This window comes from Melospiza melodia, chromosome 3 (assembly GCF_035770615.1).
Source record: "Melospiza melodia melodia isolate bMelMel2 chromosome 3, bMelMel2.pri, whole genome shotgun sequence".
Classification (NCBI taxonomy): domain Eukaryota; kingdom Metazoa; phylum Chordata; class Aves; order Passeriformes; family Passerellidae; genus Melospiza; species Melospiza melodia.
The window spans coordinates 12,333,503-12,353,297 of record NC_086196.1 but is presented as its reverse complement, the minus strand read 5'-3'; the positions used below and the strand labels follow the sequence as shown (position 1 = coordinate 12,353,297).

Below are 19,795 nucleotides of genomic sequence, written 5' to 3'. Positions count from 1 at the left end.
GACTTCCTTCTTAGCAAAATGCCAGTACCTCATTTAAAAGGCTTAATGCTGTTTAGCCTGCTAATGACACAGTTTGAGAAGGAAAGTGTCGTTAATTTTGCTAATCGTCTAACATTACTACTACTATGAAGATCATCGTTTGACAACAACCGCAGCTGCCTCAGAGCATCAACCATGCTGTATTTGGAATTCTGCTGTGTCCTGCAGTGACTGATACTCCGTGTCCCTTCTCCCAGGCCGGGGTGGTCACCGACTTGGGGCACCAAGGCTGTGACAGATCATAAGTGCTCCCTTCTCTTGCAGGTGGTGGAGTTTTAAAGCTCCAACTAATCCCACCATGCAAACATGGATTCCATTTTCAGTTGTGTTCAAGACTCTTCTGAGTTCAAGTAGATCCAAGCATGCAGACAATCACTGCCTCAACAGGAACAAAACTATGTATGCAAACTCAATACATACAACTTATCCTCCAACCAGTTTTAATATTCAAAAATACAAAACTCTATTTATTTTTTTTAATTCTGTATCAGGTTAAGAATTATGTGCACATAAGAGAACATATGCACACTTTGCCAGATTTGATTGCATCTATATGCACAAATACAGTTGTTATGAGGTTGCTGATCCACTATGTAAAATAACTCATCACTTTCACATTCACAGCATTGAAACGTTTGACTTATTCAAGAAAAAAATCTATTTACTTGTAAAAAATAGCTCAAATAAATTGAAAATTTAAAAGATTTTTTTAGGCATCCTAAGTATCTACAGAGGTCAGTATACAGGGCTGAGGGCATCATAAAGCCTCTGTGCTGCCAGTTCCACCATTTCACGAAGGGATTCATCATCTTCGCTCCCCGGCTCACAGTCAACTGTCTGGGAACAGAAAGAGAAGGATGTTACAACAGTGGGCACTTCATGCTCCCTGTCAGCACCCAAGGAATGCTCCCAAGGGGAAGCAAAAAGCAGCCATGCAGTTATCAAGAGCAGCAGCCACCATGTAGAGGAGTTCAGAAAAGACTCAAGCGAGTCTTATGCTCAAAACTGCAGTGTAAAATGCACTAAGTTTTGTGGATTACATTGGATTCAAAATCAAATAAAATCACACAAGATTCAGTTCCTGGAGATTTTGTTTTATCTGTGAATTCACTGACACTGTATTAGGTTAACAATGCAAAACACATGCAGTCACTAGAGGTACAGGCACCACACAGATGTTCCCACACACATGATTACATTTACACAAAAATAATACAAGTAAATTAATTTTTTACTAAAATAAATTTTCCTAGATAAAGACGCCTACCCCAAACATGAAACTTGATCTACATTCTTGATCAGCAACAAAGGACAGCATTTGAGTAGTAATACTGTTCTTGGTCCTGTGGCCTTTCTAAACTCTAAGACTTCACCTCCTTTAATTCAGTATTAACTTGCTACTCTTCTATGATTTTTCCAACCATAAAGGTTTGGGGGGAGGAAAAAGGGCACTTAAACCAGCAAACATGGATTTAATGTTATCTAGCAATGTATTAACATGGGGAAAAATCCGTGTCCCACCAGTCAGATGTACACTAAACAGCTTTTTATATTAAGGCAAATAAAGTTTTATAAGATACATACACACGTGAAAAAAGACAGGTCTGCCTTGTAAAACCTGGTTCATAATGGCACAAGTTTGCCATTGCCAACACAGACTGCACAGTAAGTACTGCAAAGATACACCCTGCTGTAACTGAACTGCCACTGGCCTTTCTGTCAGTACTCAAATCTTTGAACAATAATGACGTATTACAAAAACGAAACCAAACTCCTTGATTAAGCAGTTGCATCCTTTTCCACTCTAGTTACTTTTTTCTTTATTTCAAGAGTTCTTTCACCAGTCCTGTATTTTTCTGTACTATGTACTGACTGAAATGTAGGATTTTTTGTTAAAGAATTGAAAAGAGATGGCACCATCTGTAATTCACTATTTTCTTAAGAGAATTAACATTCACTTGTTTTGTTTCAATAGGTAACAAATTTTTGGCAGGGGCCAACCTTTTCTTCTGGGTTTGTAGAACACTTAAAATATTTGTTGTGACCCCTTAAGGAGAGCATGTGAGAGGTGCTCCATAGAATGAATTTTCATTATATTATTACTATGAATAGAAGCATTACACAAGCTATGTTTAATATGTTATTAGCAATGACAAAGTCAGTATGTTAAAATACTTAAAAACATGAAGGACATGGCTTTAACCATTCTTTACAGTTTTAAATTATTCAAATTAGTAGGTGTGACAGCTTCTTAAAGCACCCTTCTAACATGCATGACATCCATTTCTGTAAGCTATTAAATTAATAAAGTATTTATTTTGGTATTTCAGGCTTTCAATTTAGCTCCAAAAGGATGAAGATGACAAAAAAAATTATTAACAACATTCCTACCCTGTAACTGTTCAGTTATTCAGACCAGAGCCATGCTTTAAAAGCATTAAAAACAAATTGTGGGTTAATTCACAATTTCTCTTCTACAATCTTTATTATTTTTTTTTCATACAACTGAGCTGCTGAAAAATACTGGGTTTTTTTCTGAATGTACTGCATTTGTTGCATAAACATTTTTCAGTTAAGAATGCTCTGTTTTGATACAAGTACATGTCCTTAGCAAGTGAGTGCCTGGCAGTGTAGGCAGCACTGTGTGCAGCAGGAGACTGCTGAACACAGCACACACAGAAGGGCTTTGCTTCACATACCCGAGTGTCCAGGGAAATGTTGGCAGTCTTTCCATCCACTGTGATGCACAGCACAGACTCATCTTTGGAACTCACACAGTCCTCTCCAAACATATCCCTAAAGCAAACAGCCAGGAGTGTAAGGTGTGGTCAAACAGCAAACTAGGTTTTTCTATTAACCCTGGGGTCACTTGGGCAGGTGAGTATCACCTTGCAGCAACAATTATTTAACTCACTCTGATGTAATTAAGAAGATCAATCTTTATTATGACAGTGGTTATCAAGTAACAGTAAGAATTTTACCAAAATAATCTCGTCATAAACAAAGGGAAGGTTTCCTTTGGTTTCAAAGAGGCAAGATTTCTACATAAATAAAAGAATACACTCAGAGTAAGTTTTAAAAGAGATGTGATCCAAAGTTGTTTTCATTAACCACTTGTAGCATAACTTTTGGAGGCAACTTAAAAATCTGCTTCTGGAAGACATAACTGGGCCCTGTATTCAAAATTTTAATGGTGCTGAGAACTTTTTACTGTGCCTCTTTCTTTACTTAATTCCTGGCCTTCACAGAAATTAGACTGAAGTAAATTTGCATGAAGTATTTTTATATAACTATCTTAAAACCCTTTTATACTAAGGCTATTCTATTTATGTGGTTAACATTGGTCACTTTCCTTTAGAAAAATACACATCAACTTACTGAAGCATGATCTCCATTCTCTTCCTATATACATCCATATCTATTTTTTTGGAAATCTTATTTACTGCAGCTGAAAAGAAAAAAAAATTACTTTTACAGACATTTACTGGGAGGGAAAAATGGTTAATTGATAAATACTATTCACAAAATGACTTTCCTGAAAAACAATAAAAAAAAAAAAGTATGTTTAAACAATTTATTAAAAAACATTTAAAAAAATGAGTCAATGAAATGCATACATTTCCATTATATATTCCTGTTCTCATCATATTTTAAAGTCAAAAATTTCACAATTCACAATCTGACTTTTTACTGCTCCTGCTTATTACTAACACTCATTACATCTCACATATTCTTTACTTAATAGAGAAAATAATTTACTTTTGTCAGTTGTTTATAATCCCTCCATTTTCTCTTATTACACAAAACTACCACATCATGGAGGCTGGGAGCATGTAGAGAATAAAATAACATAAAATAACATAAAATAACATAAAATAACATAAAATAACATAAAATAACATAAAATAACATAAAATAACATAAAATAAAACTGGACGGTTTTGTTTTGTTTTATACTGAATGTGAGCAGTAGTAATTAAGCATAGATATTACTGGAATATATTTCAGCAAAGAGAAGTTGAAATAAAAACAATACCTTTTTTTAGACCTGGTTTCAAAATCAAGAGGTAGTGTAAAACAAGTGATTTTTCTTTTGAACATAATTATTGAAGTATTTGATTGTTAAAGAGCCAGAAGTCTGGAGGAAAGGGTAGTTGTGAAAATTGCTACCTTTTTCATTGATGGATACAAAAACTTTAAGTCTTTTGAAACACTGTTTTTCAGTACTTCTAAATCAGCTGAAGAGTTCAGAACACAGTGGTAGTAAGCTTCTGAGTAACTCTTTGAAAAATTTTATAACTGCAAGTGACCGAACTTAAATCTTAATAATAATAAAACTCCCTGAATAAATATATTAAAATTTACCATTCCTTAGACAAGATGCAGCAACTGAACGTACTAAGCAAGATATAATTTCATCCTGGGAATGAGGTAAACACAGGCACATGGTCAGCTAAGCAACAATAACTTAAGATATTTTAATTTGATCTCTTTTGATCCTGTGTATATACCCTAAAATACACAACTGCAAGAACTCTTTCAAATGTTTTTACCCCAAATAAGAAAAAAAAAACAAACAAAAAACAAAACAAAAAACCCCCAAAAACTGAAAGAAGCCACACCTGAGATGAGCAGACAAAATCAGCACCATAAAAAAAATGAGAGATGATGCTAAAAGGCCCGTAAAAATACAAATTAATTTCAGGGTGGTGGAGGGTGGAGAATCTAGATACTGTCACTAACAAATTACACAGAGAAAGTGTGAACTATGAATAAACACGGTAGGACAGATACTACAATAAGAAATTTTAAAAATCTGGCAAAACAGTAAAATGGTTTTTTTCATCTGCATAAAAAAAGGAAAAAAAGAGGAGGTCAAAGTATCATTCAAAAATAAAATTTCTATTTTTGGTTAGTCTCATAGAGCAGAACATGAGGACATGGCTAGAAGGACTTATATAGAGAAAATTAACACAACCAAGATCAGAACATTACACTCTGAATTTGTTCAGGTCAAGGTGACTGGAAAATCTTTACCCCCAAACAAAGTAAGAACTATTATGGGAATCTATAAACTCAGGTGAAAGGATTTTTAACAAATGTGTTGAGTTAGGTATGGGACTAAACCCCTAAGGAGCACTGACTGCTATTATACAAAATTATTAAAATAAATAATAAAAGACAAGAGGGGTAATCCAGTGAAAATAATCCAGTGAAAATATCTGTCCATATCAAATCATAGAATCAAAAAATGGCCTGGACTGGGCCATACAAAACTTAATCACTTCAGGTTTTTTGTACAAGGTTTCAAACTTATTTTAAATAAGGCCATGTTTTCCACAGGCAGTCATTGGTTGCCATGTAAGAGAAAGTTTCAACAAATGAATATGGCACAAATAATGAAGACCAACCTGTAATTCTGTTTTAGGTAGCAAATTTTACTTCCTAGTGAGTTCCATAAGGCAAGGAAATACAATAAGGGGATTGCAATCTATTGGAAGGTATTATTTCCCTCTAAGCTTGATGTAAAAAAAATTATAGGAAGAAATGCCTCAGTTAAATAAACATACACTAAACTCATACCTTTCTGTATTTTGGGGTTTGACTGAACTTCCAGTATCACTGTTGTCACAGTGTCTGCATACATATCATTAGCAGGATTTGCCACCCACTAGAAGACAAAAAAAAAAAAATTCACGATTTAGACTGAGTGAATAATGCAGCATAGAGACAATGTAACATTAATTGCATTCTCCTTTTTGCTTTTCTCTGAATTCCAGCTTCAAACGACTGTCACACATTTCACACCAAATCAACTACTTTTAACTGGGTGTACTGCAGTAACTTCCCATGAAAAATTCAAGCTTTTGAATGTTTCTGAGCATATTTTACAAAATAATTCATTACCAAAACTCTTCGGGGGGAGGAAGAAACACCATTTGATGTTATTTCAAATTACTATCTGCCAAATGAAAAAAGGGCACCAAATCTGCCATTTTACTCATGAGATACAGCAAAGAACCCCAACAGGCACTGGATAAATCAAATAACACACATGCACACAGGACCACAGCACAAGGGGAACTTTGTTCTAGCCTTTGCTGTACTTGTCATACAACAGAAAACTTGAAACATTGAATTCTGCATGGCATCTCTATGGTATTATTTTGAAGAAATAGGAGAACAAAATACTTCTTTCTCCCTCACCAATGCCCACCTCAAGGACTACCATGCCTGGTTCCTGGATGACAGTAATATTTTTGAAAACCTTCAGGGCTGGTTTTTGCTGGATTTCTATTTCTTCTACATCACCTAAGAAGTGACAACAAATGGTTAGCAACAATGAAATGATACTGGAAGCAAGACTAACTTTATTTGCCTAAGAAAATAAGTCAGTTTAAGAATAAGAGGGGCTGTCTGTTATCACAGCTGCTCAGAGTAGCTCACAAAATGGAACCCTATACTCTCTTTTCTTACCTGACAATATTCATTGTTCTGGATTGTTTAGGGTTTTTTTATTAGGTAATTTTGGCCACTTTACTTGGTTTGAATTCTTTTCTTTGACTAGCTTAGTACACTGAGTGAGTACACCAACAAAAAAGAAAAGACATGAGGAATTTAGTTAATTCTGCTCCATTTGCAGAAGCAACCAGCTCTTACCCCTTAAAGGATAATCCATTGCTCACATAAGCACAGAGCTTAAATGAAAAGCACTTGTGCCTGCTAGCACTTGGGTTATGAGACCTGAACCCCAAATGAATATAGGTGTTCTCTTCACTAGTGACATGAATTAGATTCTGACACTAGAGCATTAAAAAAATTCTGAGCTTTAAATCTGGGAAAGGAATCTGCAAGGTGTGTGTACTTAGCATAGGAGCTGCCCCTAACCCTTGAGAAAGCCAGAGAGAGGCACAGGGGATCATCCCAGTGTCAGGTTTAAATGGCTTCTCATCCAGGAACAGCCAATTCGAGGCTGTCTGTCCCAAAGGAGGGCAGGGCTCTTGTTTTGATTAACTGGATGGCATTAGCCATTTCATTTGGGGCTAGAGATACCAGACCAGTTAATAAAAGTTTCCATCAGAGTGGCCAGAGCACTCACTTTGGGGCTGACAGAGACAGAAATCAGCTATGCTCTATATTGCTACATGCTCATCACTTTGTAATACGAATGCAGTAGAATCCCCCCCAAGGCTGTGTCACACTCATGAACTGCATCTGGCTGGCGGAAGCTGCACAGTCTAATGAAAGCTGTAAAATACAAAGCCATCTCCACCCAGAAGACCTCTGAAGACTGGAAATTGCTGCAAGGGCTGGCCAGTGTGAGTGCTGGCCGTGTGCTGCCCAGCACGCACCGGTGAGTTTCTGCAGCTGGTACGAGAGCAGACTGAAAGGGCCCGTGTAGGGGATGGCTTGGGTCTGGGTCACCGTGCTCATGGCCAAGTCCGTGTAATCTGAAACCATTTGAGAGAGTGCATGTTAAAAACTACCCCTCTGAATGCACTGTCTAATAAACAGAATTGTCATTATAGATAAATAATAGCTTTGATACATTTAAGACAAGGGGGGCTGAAAAGGATAATTTGTAAAGAGGAGGGTGGAACACCTGTTATAAGATAAATAATGTATTTGTGGTTAGGAAACCAGCTTGTTTTATTATCCTGCCTATTAGAGACAAACAATGAACTAGGGCAGCAGAACTGCTTTCCCCCCAGCTCTTCTGACCTCAGATTTAATTCCTCTTCTATTCTGAGAACAGATCAATTCCCTGAGTAATAAAAAAGCATAGGAGGACTATGCAAGTATTTTCTGTGTTCTGTAGCTTTTTACACTAAAAACTAATGACATTTTAGAAAATAGTAGGACTATTGATTGAAGTGGTTTTTTGGTTCTCACTGGAATGTTTTATGCATATTCTTTCAGAGGAAAAGGTTTTAAGTAACCAGAAGGGAAATGGAATTTTTCTTCTTTTCTGTTAGAGAAAGGAAAGATTTTGAGTGAACGAGTTAAACGCATTTTTTGTCTCACTATGATTGTTCAGAACTTCTGGCAAATAAGAAATAAAACTAAGATGTTCACTAATGCTTATGAAACACAAAACTGCAGGAAAAAAACCCCAGAATTTTAAGTGTTTTAATGACACAGGAAGTTTCAATTACCCACTGATAATACAACTGTCTGTACTTACTGGAGAGGTCACATGGAGAAAGGATGTGATAGTTAAAATTTCTTTTAACTAGGATTCCAGAAATTCTCTGTCCTTGCTCTGGTTTCTTATCTGCTAAAGATCCCATCACCTGGAGAGAAAAAACACATACAGTGCATCAAAGCAATCTGAAGCATTCACAGCTTCAAGTAATTATGGAGATGAAATATCATTCTCTTAGAAAAATCAGAGTATAAAATTAACTCTGAAAACAAAAGAAGGAGTAACCTAAAAACTTTCTGAGACATAACACAAGAAAAGTTTGTAAGAGTGAAGAACCAAAAAAATCCCCAAAACAACAACAAAAAAACAACATCAAAATAAAAAACCCTGAACCAAACACCAAATACAACTAAACACAAATCATTCACATACTTGGACAACATGCAATTTGAAATCAATCAATTAAAAATAGAGGCTACAAGATAATGTGCAATTTTTACATCAGTAGAAAATACTGTTCTACATATAAGAAAACACTGATTTCATACCTTGGCAAGTTTTTCTCCTCTGAAGTTTAATGTCACAGCTTCAGTATTCCTAGGATTATGAACTTCTATATGAACTTCATCATTATCCTCATACTCCCGTATCAATGCTGCTTTCAATCTGGCCATTTCATTCTGCTCACCATGAACTAAAATCTATAAAAAAGACAGTTTTCCTCTTAGCAGAAATTATTTGTCCAACCAGACATGTTTAGTAAGCAAGTTATCAAAAAAAATTGCCACATTCTATCTCATCTTTATAAAAATGCAATTCCATGAGGTCACAGTGTAGGAAACATGATCTCAATTGCAGTTGTGTCTGTGAATTCTCTGCATTATTTGAAGGGTGGGACTTCACAGCCCTGAGTAGTAGCTGAAAAATCCATGCTACCAAGCAAATTGCATTACAGAGATCCTATTTAAGCTTTCACACACAAATATATTGTTGTATTATGAAAGGGAAGTATTAATTTAAGTTCAGCAGAAGTCACTTAGCTTGATATTTTTGTGTCTGTATGTAGATATAAACATAATAAACATGCAATTCAAAGAGGATGCTTCACAGTTCACAATTTTCTTTGCCAAGTTAATTCTCTTCTCTTCTGTGATTTTTTTCTTTCTTATCTGTGTTTGCACACTGTTTCACCACCAGTTTCAGATCATAGTTGCTATTTTCACATTCTGGTCCTTCACACCTTCTTCTTCCCTGGATTTGCTCATGCTTTTCCCTCCAAGTGCTGCCTCTGTCTTTTGCTGTCTGCACATATCTTAAATTGATGTTTTCTTCTATATTTCAGAGCTAATACCAGTGAATTATTCCAATACCAGCATATCCAAGTTCCATACTGCATCTTACTTCCCAAAACACTGCTGAAACAGATTGTGGCCTACACCATTGTCTGCAAAGTCATCCCCAGAGATCCCACATGCACACACTCAAGAACAAGTTGATTTTTACTTTGCTAAGGTAACTTCACAAAAAATTATCAAAATCTCCACCTTCAATTATTCAAAGCACAGGGATGCTGGCTACTGCTAGACACCACTCCCTGCCTTGACTCAAGGCTGTGAGCTGGTTTGATGAATCCCACTCTGGAGAAAAGGGCAGCATGGATACTGACCACATGTGGAGGTTTCAGGGCCCGGATAAATTCACTGGTTTGTTGATAATCTGTGTGAGCAGAGAAGGAAATGTAATCCACAGACATCTTCAGTGGGAGTTTTTGCCCTGACATAGTTGTGATCTCTTCAGGTTCAGACATGATGTGCTAGAAAATAAAAAGCACCTTAATTAAAAAAAGCCTCCTGTAGACACCATATAACTAATGCTTTACATTTCAAAAATCAATGAAATAATAGTGGCAGCCACGTTAAATGTGAAGCAGTTAAAAAAAAATCTCTCAAATTTCCCAGAACACACACTCAGACATGAAAAACACATGCACAACATACCATTTCATCTTGTGCATCCTCAGCTGTTCTGGGGGCTCATGCTTCTTCCAGATAAATCTCTCTGACTTGTATCAAAACAGTAACAAGTGTGTGATTTCTATCTCTAAAGGCAAAATTAGATGCTGTGGTTGCCCTTACCTGCTTAAATTTGGAAGGATTTCATTCCCTACAGATGGTCAATGGCACAAGGTGCACAAGGCAGTCTGGTCTCTGACACATAAGTAGTGTTAGACTTAATATCAGCTTCTCTAGAATTAGGATTAGGGCTACCTTCTTGAAAAATTAAGCAGTGGAGAGGTCTAAAGTACCAATCATTCCTTCTCATATCTTGCCCCTAGAAATGATTATTCTATATAACATCACTGGAAATAGCCATATGCAAACCACCTGTACTTTTCATTAGTATTAGCCAAAAGCAACCACTTTTGACTACATACTCATACATACCCAACAGCAATCTCAGTAAATCACATAAAGACACTTCCTATTGACCAATTCTTTCAAAAGCTAACATGAATGCTATCTGTAATTCAGAGGTTGTGGTGCATTAGCAACTCACCTTAGCAAGAGTTCCTTCAACGCAGTACCCTGCAATAATGACTCCATTTCTCTTATCTGTGCACCAGCTCTCAAACAACTCCCTGGATAAGCCACTCTGCATCATACCTGGGGAAGCCATCACAACACTGGGGCCAATGTCATCAAAGTGATCCATACTCTAGAAAGACACAATGGGAATATCAGTTACCACAGCTCACTTACACAAAGCACTGCTCAGCTGCACCCTTACACAACATACAAGGGCCCCGTGTTCACAGATTACACCCCATCCTCATGAAAAGTGCCCTTTGCAGGAAAATTCCTCTTACTGACACCCACTGCAAGCACAGGGATCTGAAGTGGAAAAAATGTTGGGGCATAAGATTCCCTCAAACAGCCCTTTGAGCACTGGGACAGCAGATAACTCAGATATAAACCAGCATCTTATCAATCTATTAGGATATTAAGGATATTGATTGGCTCAACTGATTGGTGCTAAAGCACACCAAGGTTGTGGGTTCAATCCCTTGAGGGGCCACTCACTTCAGAGCTGGACTGCATGATCCCTGTGTAACCTTCCAACTCAGGATATTCTCTGGTATCAGGATATTAAACATGCAAACTATTGAGCAAATATGAACTCTTCTGTCACATTCACCTTTTTCTGAGAATGTCAAGCCTTACCTTCAGATTACTAATATGCTTGAAAACAAAAGGATTGTTGATGTTAATTTGCTTGCGGATTTTGTCATTCATGGCGTTGACGTATGTCTGATAAACTGCCATACATTTCTTGGCCAAAGAGGAGGCATAGTATATGGGGATATCATGCAGTTCAGGATGATTCTGCCAGTATTCATCTAAAACCACAAAACAAACAAAATAATAAAAAAGAACAAAACAAAAAAACCCCAGCCACCAAACAACAAAACACAAAATTCCGTCCACAGGATTATTTGTAAAGTGTGTGCTTCTCAAAAGCATCAGTAGTTCCTGTAAAACAGATTTACCTGTGGGCTTTTTCAATTTTAGTACAGAAAATCACCATCACAGCCTCTCTGCTTTCATCTGCTTTTCTAAAACACTCACCAGCTAGAACTATATACAAATAGTACAAACAATCATGCAAACAAACACGACAAAGGTGAACTTCAGATCCTTTCAGCAGGTCAAACTTCAATCAACCACCACCTTCAGCTACAAGCTATAAAGTATACATGAGACTACACTGCAATAAGTCTATGTTTGTGACAATAAAACAAAGCTTTATGTCCCTGTCAAATACTAATTCCACATCTAAGAGCCAGGGACGTCTGCACACAGATTTGTTCGTGAGAATTCACTGTATGAACATCCTGTGAAATAAATCCATGGAGTTCAAGGTGAGAAGGAATCACTCCATTATCAAGCCTGGCTTTATGTATAGCACCAACAGTTACACTTTACAAGCCCAACTGGAACAAAAACAAGGAAAGAGCCTCTGTTAACCACAACTTATTTTATCATTGATGACAGTAGCCTTGACCTTTCCTAAACACAAAGAAGAGATCTGAATACAGCTGTACTCTCCCAGTTGGATACATTTCTGCTAGTGTGAATGATAGTTATGTTGCACAATTGAGACACAATAGTCCAAAAATAGAGGTACACTCTTTTGGCTGTATTTGTGCATTTACAATGACACTACAACGTGCTCTTACCTAACATTTCTGATTTGCAGGCAAAGCTTCTCACAACATTTCAGAAAGGCTCAATGCCATGGCTACCTTAATTAGCTCAGGTGTAAGATGGAAACAGCCAGTGAAAGATAACCAGTCACAAACTGAATTCACCATCATCATTTTCTACACCATAACCCAGTATTTTATTTTTGTCATACAGTTACAGAAAGAAGAGAAATAAACACAGAAGCCTACAGGCTCAGCTGAGTAGGCATGTGAGATGCAATTGCATTTTCTACCTAATTAAGCATCCAATTGCATGTCCAGCTTTCCTAGATATATTTTCAAGTTTATCTTTAGAAACTCAGTTTAATAACTACACACAGCAAAGAGAGGCAAACAAATTACAACCTAATGGCCTCACAAGGTTGAAAATGTTCAGTTTTTATGTTATGTTCTCTATAAATTAAAAAACCCTTGACAATCAATGACAAGTAGTAAATAATTCTACAACATGAAATACTACCCCATGCCTAGATCTGAATTTGTTTACACTTGAATAGACTAGTAAGACATTTTGAAAACAAACTAGCTTCTAATACTGAGCTAAACTGAAATGAAAAGTGAGAAAGATTTCAAGTAGTTTCGGGATCACTTCATATTCAACACCCCTAAATATAAGCATTTTAAACTTGAGATAGTTTTCTTTTGATCTTGCCAGCCTTTGAATGAGCAGAAAGACTAGTGAAAAAAATGACATAACATAGTACAAATTAAATGTGCTAAAAGGAAGAAGACAGGCCTGGGAATAATTTACTTAAAAGCTGTTTTTTCTTAAGTACCTTGTAACTATCTACACATTTTATGTGAAGTATCTTGTTGTGTTCATGGGTAGTTCTCACTTTTGTTCAAAAGCCTAATTTACTTTTCATTATTATTAGGACTTCAGAAGTGTTATAAGTGTCTTCTAAGCTTTTTCTATAAAGAGCTTTTCATGCAGGTTTGTAAATTAAAAGTGCAAAAATAGCAGAACTTCAGAAGAAATCATACCCCTTTTTTTAGCAGTAGAGTTTAAGTAAAACAGCTGCTGTTGTAACTTGTTGTTGTTATTTTTCTGTTTGTAATAACTGTCCCTAATTGCTGAAATCCTGATTCAAAAAGATTCAAAAGCCAAGCACATTATTATCACACCATCATCTCCTTTCTAGGTCTCCCATCCTACTTCAAAAAGCAGAACTGCTGGTTGGTTTACAGGACCTTTTACATTTGAACAAACATGCCTTATATATTAAATTATCAGGTAAACAACACTGTAAAATGGCTGAAGAGTTGTTCAAGGAATTATGATACCAGAAAACATTCTAAATCCCTTTCTGTGCAGCTGGGAAGGTCCATACCTAAGATGAGGAGCAGCTCCTGAGCTCGGCCCAGGGCAAACACGGGGATGAGGCCTCGGCCCCCTCTGTTGACGATGTCGTGAACGGTGTTGCAGAACCGCGCCTCCCGCTCCTCCCTCTTCTCGTGAATGTGCGTGCCATAGGTGGATTCCTGCAGACAGACAGACAGACACAGCACTGAAAGGGCTGACACACAGAGTCATTCCTCATCTTCCCTGAACCCAACCAAAACAAGCAGATAAACATACTGGTGTTAACATGCTGGGGGAGAGGAAGGAGAGGTCAAAGAGAGGGAAAAGTTCCCCCAAGTTCCCAAAACCACCCTGCCAAGGCAAATAACCAAAACTTCCCTGCTCCCAAATCCCTCCAAGCAATTTAGACAGACAGATCCTGTTGGCACTAAAAAAGTTAGAGCTATTAATTTCAATGCTTCTTTTAAGAGGTTTCAAATGTAACACACTTATTTTCCTAACTGCAAATGCTGCCAGAGCTTTGATGATGACACTGACAGGGCCTAGAATGGTACATGTGCCATGGTTTAACCCCAGACTTCAAAAATAGGAATTACACAAAACACAAGATTTTGATGTGACTTGAAATTAGATTATCAGTTACAGAGAACAGCCAGAAGGGACACAGTAAATGAAATAATTCTATAAGTTCCTAGCGTTTGTTTCCAAACTAAAACTGTTACTTACAAAGTTTCTCTTGCGCTGCTGTTTTCCAAACATAGGTTCAGAATAAAATAATTTCACTCAGAAAACAAAACAAAACAAAACAAAACTATGGAATAACACTCAGGGCCCCTCCACCAAGGACAAATTCTTAACATATCTGGAACTAGGTTAGGATCCACTAAAAGAGATGTCTGGTTAAATTTAGGTTGGTGTAACACAAGTCAAAATCAAATAAATCTCCCATCTCAGAAAGGTCTATCTAGAGTCTTAAGGAACTTCATCAGAATTATAAAATAGTAATTAGACTTTTCAACAGAATGGGAAGCAATGTCAGAGTTCTGAGCACCCAAGTATTTTGGATATTTAACACAAATCCCTCCCTCTAAATCTCCACTGTCTTTGTCATTCTGTTTTGGCTTTAGTCTAGTCATACCCCTAGTCCATAATTCATCACTAACAGAAAGAAATCATTTTGCAAAACTTACAATTATAAGAATGTCAGGTTTAATATTGGGAATCTCAGCTGCCATCAGGTGTCTGTCCTCCTGCCTTGAGAAATCACCTGTATATAACAGCTGTTGGAGACAAAGAGAAGCACTGCTCTGGTTACAGGTTCCACCAGTCAGCAGCCTTTAAAAGGCTGTGCAAAGATGGTTTTAATGAATTCCTGATAAAAAGGTCAGCTGTACTTTAAATAAGACTCTTCTTATGTGAGCAGTGCTTACAATTTTAGGTCAACAGCACTACAAGTATTTAAACTTCTATAGTAAATGTTTTTCAAGCAGTAACATCATTCCAACAAAACCAGGTAAACAAATATTAGGCTCTTATTTTTCATTTCTGATATCATGGTACCATTTTCAGCTTTCTGCATACTTGCATTGACCACAAAGAAGTAAAAATAGACATAACATAAAATATAGCAACTCCTACAAGGAAGTAAATCAAAGATCAAACTGTATTTACATACCAGAATGCAAATATAACGAATAATACAATAAAATTATTTATTAAAAGTTCTTCTAATATTTTTTATACTAAAAAATCCTGTTATCTCATTGATTTTCCAAATAGAATAATCACTTTCCCCAATATACCAAGATGTAATTTTTAATTATTTATTTTTAATGAATTCTTAACTGCAGGGTGGAATGCAACTCTCTGCACCAGTTGATGGTTTCAAAACTGATATTTTTTGATTTAACAATAATTCCATTGATGAAAATGTGAATAATAAATAACATACAGTCAGTGACAGCAGACACCTGGTCTGCCAGGTAACCTACTATCACAGGCAATTAATGAAAATAATGACATTAAAACCCAATCTATTTGAGTCATGCATAGTGAGAGGGAAATCTTCTTCATCATGCCTCAATCAGAAAAAACCCCAAAAAGCAACACTAAGAGATCTAAACTTTATTGTGATCACTGTAAACTCAGTTCTATTTCTAGGATTTTTTTAAAGTTTATCATTATAAATCATGAAAAACTCCTACTGGGCAGCAAGCCTCAGAACCACCTTCTCTTCCCTCTTCCAGACTGTGTGAAACTTTCCTTGGACAGTGATTATCCTGCTGAACTCCAATTCATGAGATATGTTTCAAGTATCTGGTTTTGGCACAGTGCTGCCTGTGATTACATGATTTACTTAATCCCTCTGTGCCTAAAATTAATAATAATCTTATTTCTTTAGGTACTTTAGCACAGGAGTGTTATGATAAAAATGTAACTCACATACACTGACAAATGCCATATAAGAACTTGAGACAGGCAGAGACGTCAGAATTACAGAAACAAACATCTGTTCACAGATTTAATAAAATGCAGCTTCCACAAACTGCCTCAGCTACCACCTGCCTCTGATCAGCCCAGCAAGGGAAACTACAAGTTTAGTGGTTCTAAATCTGAGTCATGTCTCAGACTCCCATACAATCCAAACATCTTACCTGATTTGTGTCACTTGCCAGTGTTAATCAATGAGAAAATACATGTCCTCTGTCCCTGACCTGAGTCCAAGTCTATTGGACATCTCCAGCCACAGTGGTGGGGCATAAGAGACAATAATAATTAATGACTACATTAGTACTCAGACTGGATTTCAACTTATAAGAAAGAGAAAATACCTTCACACCAGCTATTTCAATCATAAACATGGCTGCTCCCAGAACATGGCCTGCGTGGTAGCACCAGAATTTGATTCCTGCCACCTCCTTCACTTCATGGAAGTTGATGGTCTCAATCTTGTCCATGCTTTCTTCCAGGTCTGTTTCTGTGTACAGCATGTCATCTGCTGAGATGTTACTGCATACAAGTGAAATGGCTGAACATCAGCTCATCTGAACAGCTGGAAAAAACTTCCTGGCTTTTCCCCACTGACAGATTTCCATTCAGTAACACCACGTCCCCCATGTCAGAAATCAAGGCCAGCTACTCTAATGGAGCTCCTTAAGGAGAGTTAAAGTACTTTTCTTTTGAAAGGCCATGCAAGAAGAGTCTTTTCAGTTAAAATCTGCTCTGTGTTTCTCAAAAGGTTCCTAGCCCTGGGCAGAGATCTGCAACTTAGCTTGTAACAGTCCTCAAAAGCCACATGGATCCATGCTCTTCCTACCAGCCCAGAACAAACAAGTTAAAAGAGGACTGTTCTGATCCAAGCTCAAAACAGCTGAGTTGAGATTCACTCAGGACCACAGCAGTCACATGGAAATAACGAGTCAAGGCATGAAATACAAGAAAAAAAAAACATAAGAGAAAAATACCCCAACATGTAAGTAACAGAGCCTCTTGGTATATTTAATATTTGATCTGTCCTTGTGCTGAAGAGTGAATTGTAACTTTAGGAGCTTAAAATTCACTACAAACTATCCATGAGGTAGTAAAATGATTCATTACCTCTAATCTGGTTATATATAATGTTGCTACTTATGACAACATCCAGGTTCATCCAGCTACTTTTGGTAGCTTCACCTTGAATTTCCCATTGAAAAGGGAAGTAATAGGTAAAATAATTCAGGAAGAGACAGCCCACAGGTTAGCTTACCTGACTTTAACATAGTCTGAAAGAAGCCATCTGTAAATAGCTTTTGTAGCATGAGTCATAAATGTCCTTCCCTTAAAACTTGTTTTCTGTAAAAACCATGGCAAAGCCCCACAGTGATCTAAATGGAAGCTTAAAACAGACACACAAATCCAATTAATACATTCATATTACACAACACTAATATATAACATCCATAATTCACTACTTCACTGGACTAACATGGTGTCATGCAAATCCAGAAACAGAATTTTCAACCTTGTTGTTAACTGTGCTGGTCTACATTCTGCAGACTAGTGACTAGAAACACGACCAAGAAAAGGTAAAACTAATACAGGAAATTCTCCATTAACTGCCAAGGTTTTACATGTATAGTATTAGAGTTACCTTCTTTCTGTAATTTCCATATAAATTTAGAGGGAGAAAAGGAACAGGAACCAGGGACACTAAACATCAAAGACATGAAAGCTAAAAACACAATCCTAATTTTGCAAGTTGCACACTGAAGAATAAAACACGATCTCTGAAAATTAAATTATTTGTTCACACTTCTAGTTTGACCCATCTTAAGAAACTACTTTTGAAATACATGTAGAACAAACACATACTACAAAAGCTCAGGATTTTATGGAGAACTTTTTATTACTGATTACATCATTTAGAAATGGCTCTCCTTGTCTCTCAGCCACTAAGCAATACATAAACCACATTCAAAGCTTGTGCAAGCCTCCAAGAACCTTTTTAATTCAAAGCCAACAAAGCAAAAAACACAACCAATATACTTCTGGAGTCTTTATGTAGAAAACTCACTCCACAAGCTCTCACAATGGTGTTAAAGCAGACCAGGCTGTAAAACAGTCAGAAATCAGAGTGACCTCAGAGAAGAGCTGTAATGTCAAAAGTGGATGAGCATCCTCAATATTCAGTCCTTAATTCTAAATGGAGATCCTTCAAACTTTTTTTTTAAAACCCAGAAACTAGAATTTTCTCCTACCATCTAAATAACACCTATTTTTCAGCCTCTCTTGACAACCTACAACTGAACACAGCTCAGACCATGACCTCAAGTTATTTGTGCTTTTAGGTGCCACTTACTGACTAATAAGGAGGAGATCAATCTCAGCTGGATCTATCAAATCAATGTAAGGAAGAGCATCCATTCCTTCCAGCCCAGGATGGATTCCACAATCAAGCTGAAAAATGAAACAAAGTTAAGGCTCCTAGCAGAAGGTATAAAAACCCCTCTTCCATCTTGGTCTATGACATAGTTATTAGTGACTGGTAACTTTTAGCATCACACAAGAAAAGTTTTTTCTTCATTAAACATTACTTCTAGCATTGGATTTCAAGCAGAACAGTCTGGGTTGGAAGCACATACATTCTATGGGGGGAGAGGGTTTTATTTTACAGCACAGCCTCTGTGATGCCTAATGCCATACGTGCTATACTGCTCCAGAAGGCAACACAATGTGCCTTTTCCAGCACTGTGTCTGACTGCAGAGCAGAGGCTGAATTTAACCTGCAGCATTTCAGATCATTTCAGTGATCTGAAGCAGCACACTGAGAGAGCATACAAAGATATCCATGCAATAATTACCATTATTTTTCTTCCTTTAAACTCCAGAATGATGCATGACCTTCCTACTTCTTGACCAGCACCTCTGCAAAGGGATATGAAAGTCATGAGGACTGGAACAACACACACCGCACAGATGTAACCACATTGGATGCCTCCTGGTTATTTTTCTGTGCAGAAATAACAACTGCACGGCCCTTTTAGGCCCAGCTATCCAAAATACCTGAGCAGCTGTACCTATCCCAAAGGAAATGAGGCCCTACCTAACGCGGCAGAAATAAAAACAACCCATTTGAGGAAATTATTTTAGCCTCTTTTTTTTTTACTGAGCACTCGAGTCTCAAACTATTGACACGTACAATTAAGTTCACCTAAGTAACAAATCGGGCCCAATAAGCCTGGAGTAGCATCCTCAAGCTGTCCCCAAACCAACGCTCGTGGGAACGCCACCACAAACCCGCTCAGCCGGCAGCGGCCCCTTCAGCACGGCAAGAGGCGGCCCCAACGGCGCTGCCCCGGCCCGGCCCGGCCCCCCGCGCCCCGCGGCTGCCCCGGGCGCTCACAGGGGCCGGATGAGCAGCTGGTCGCTCTCCTCGGCCGGGATCAGCGCCTCGGCTTTGCGCTTGGCCGCCATCGCACCGCGCTCCTCCCGCCGCCTTCCGCCGCCCCGCCGCGCCTGCGCCGCCCCGCGCGACCCGGAACGGCATCAGCGGCAGCGGCGGCAT

At 37.7% G+C, this 19,795-nt stretch overlaps 1 protein-coding gene across 1 annotated transcript; it reads right to left on the bottom strand.

Moving 5' to 3' along the window:
* Positions 1-462: 462 nt before the first annotated feature.
* CPSF3 (cleavage and polyadenylation specific factor 3) lies at positions 463-19,795 on the bottom strand. Its single transcript, XM_063150819.1, is given in 19 exon segments — positions 463-876; positions 2,739-2,835; positions 3,418-3,487; positions 5,623-5,710; positions 6,257-6,351; positions 7,392-7,490; positions 8,225-8,333; positions 8,734-8,886; positions 9,852-9,998; positions 10,742-10,900; positions 11,407-11,582; positions 13,781-13,931; positions 14,943-15,032; positions 16,584-16,761; positions 17,498-17,626; positions 18,590-18,687; positions 19,092-19,155; positions 19,634-19,737; positions 19,739-19,795. Coding segments are annotated over 19 exon segments (2,166 nt in total). The 3' UTR covers positions 463-774.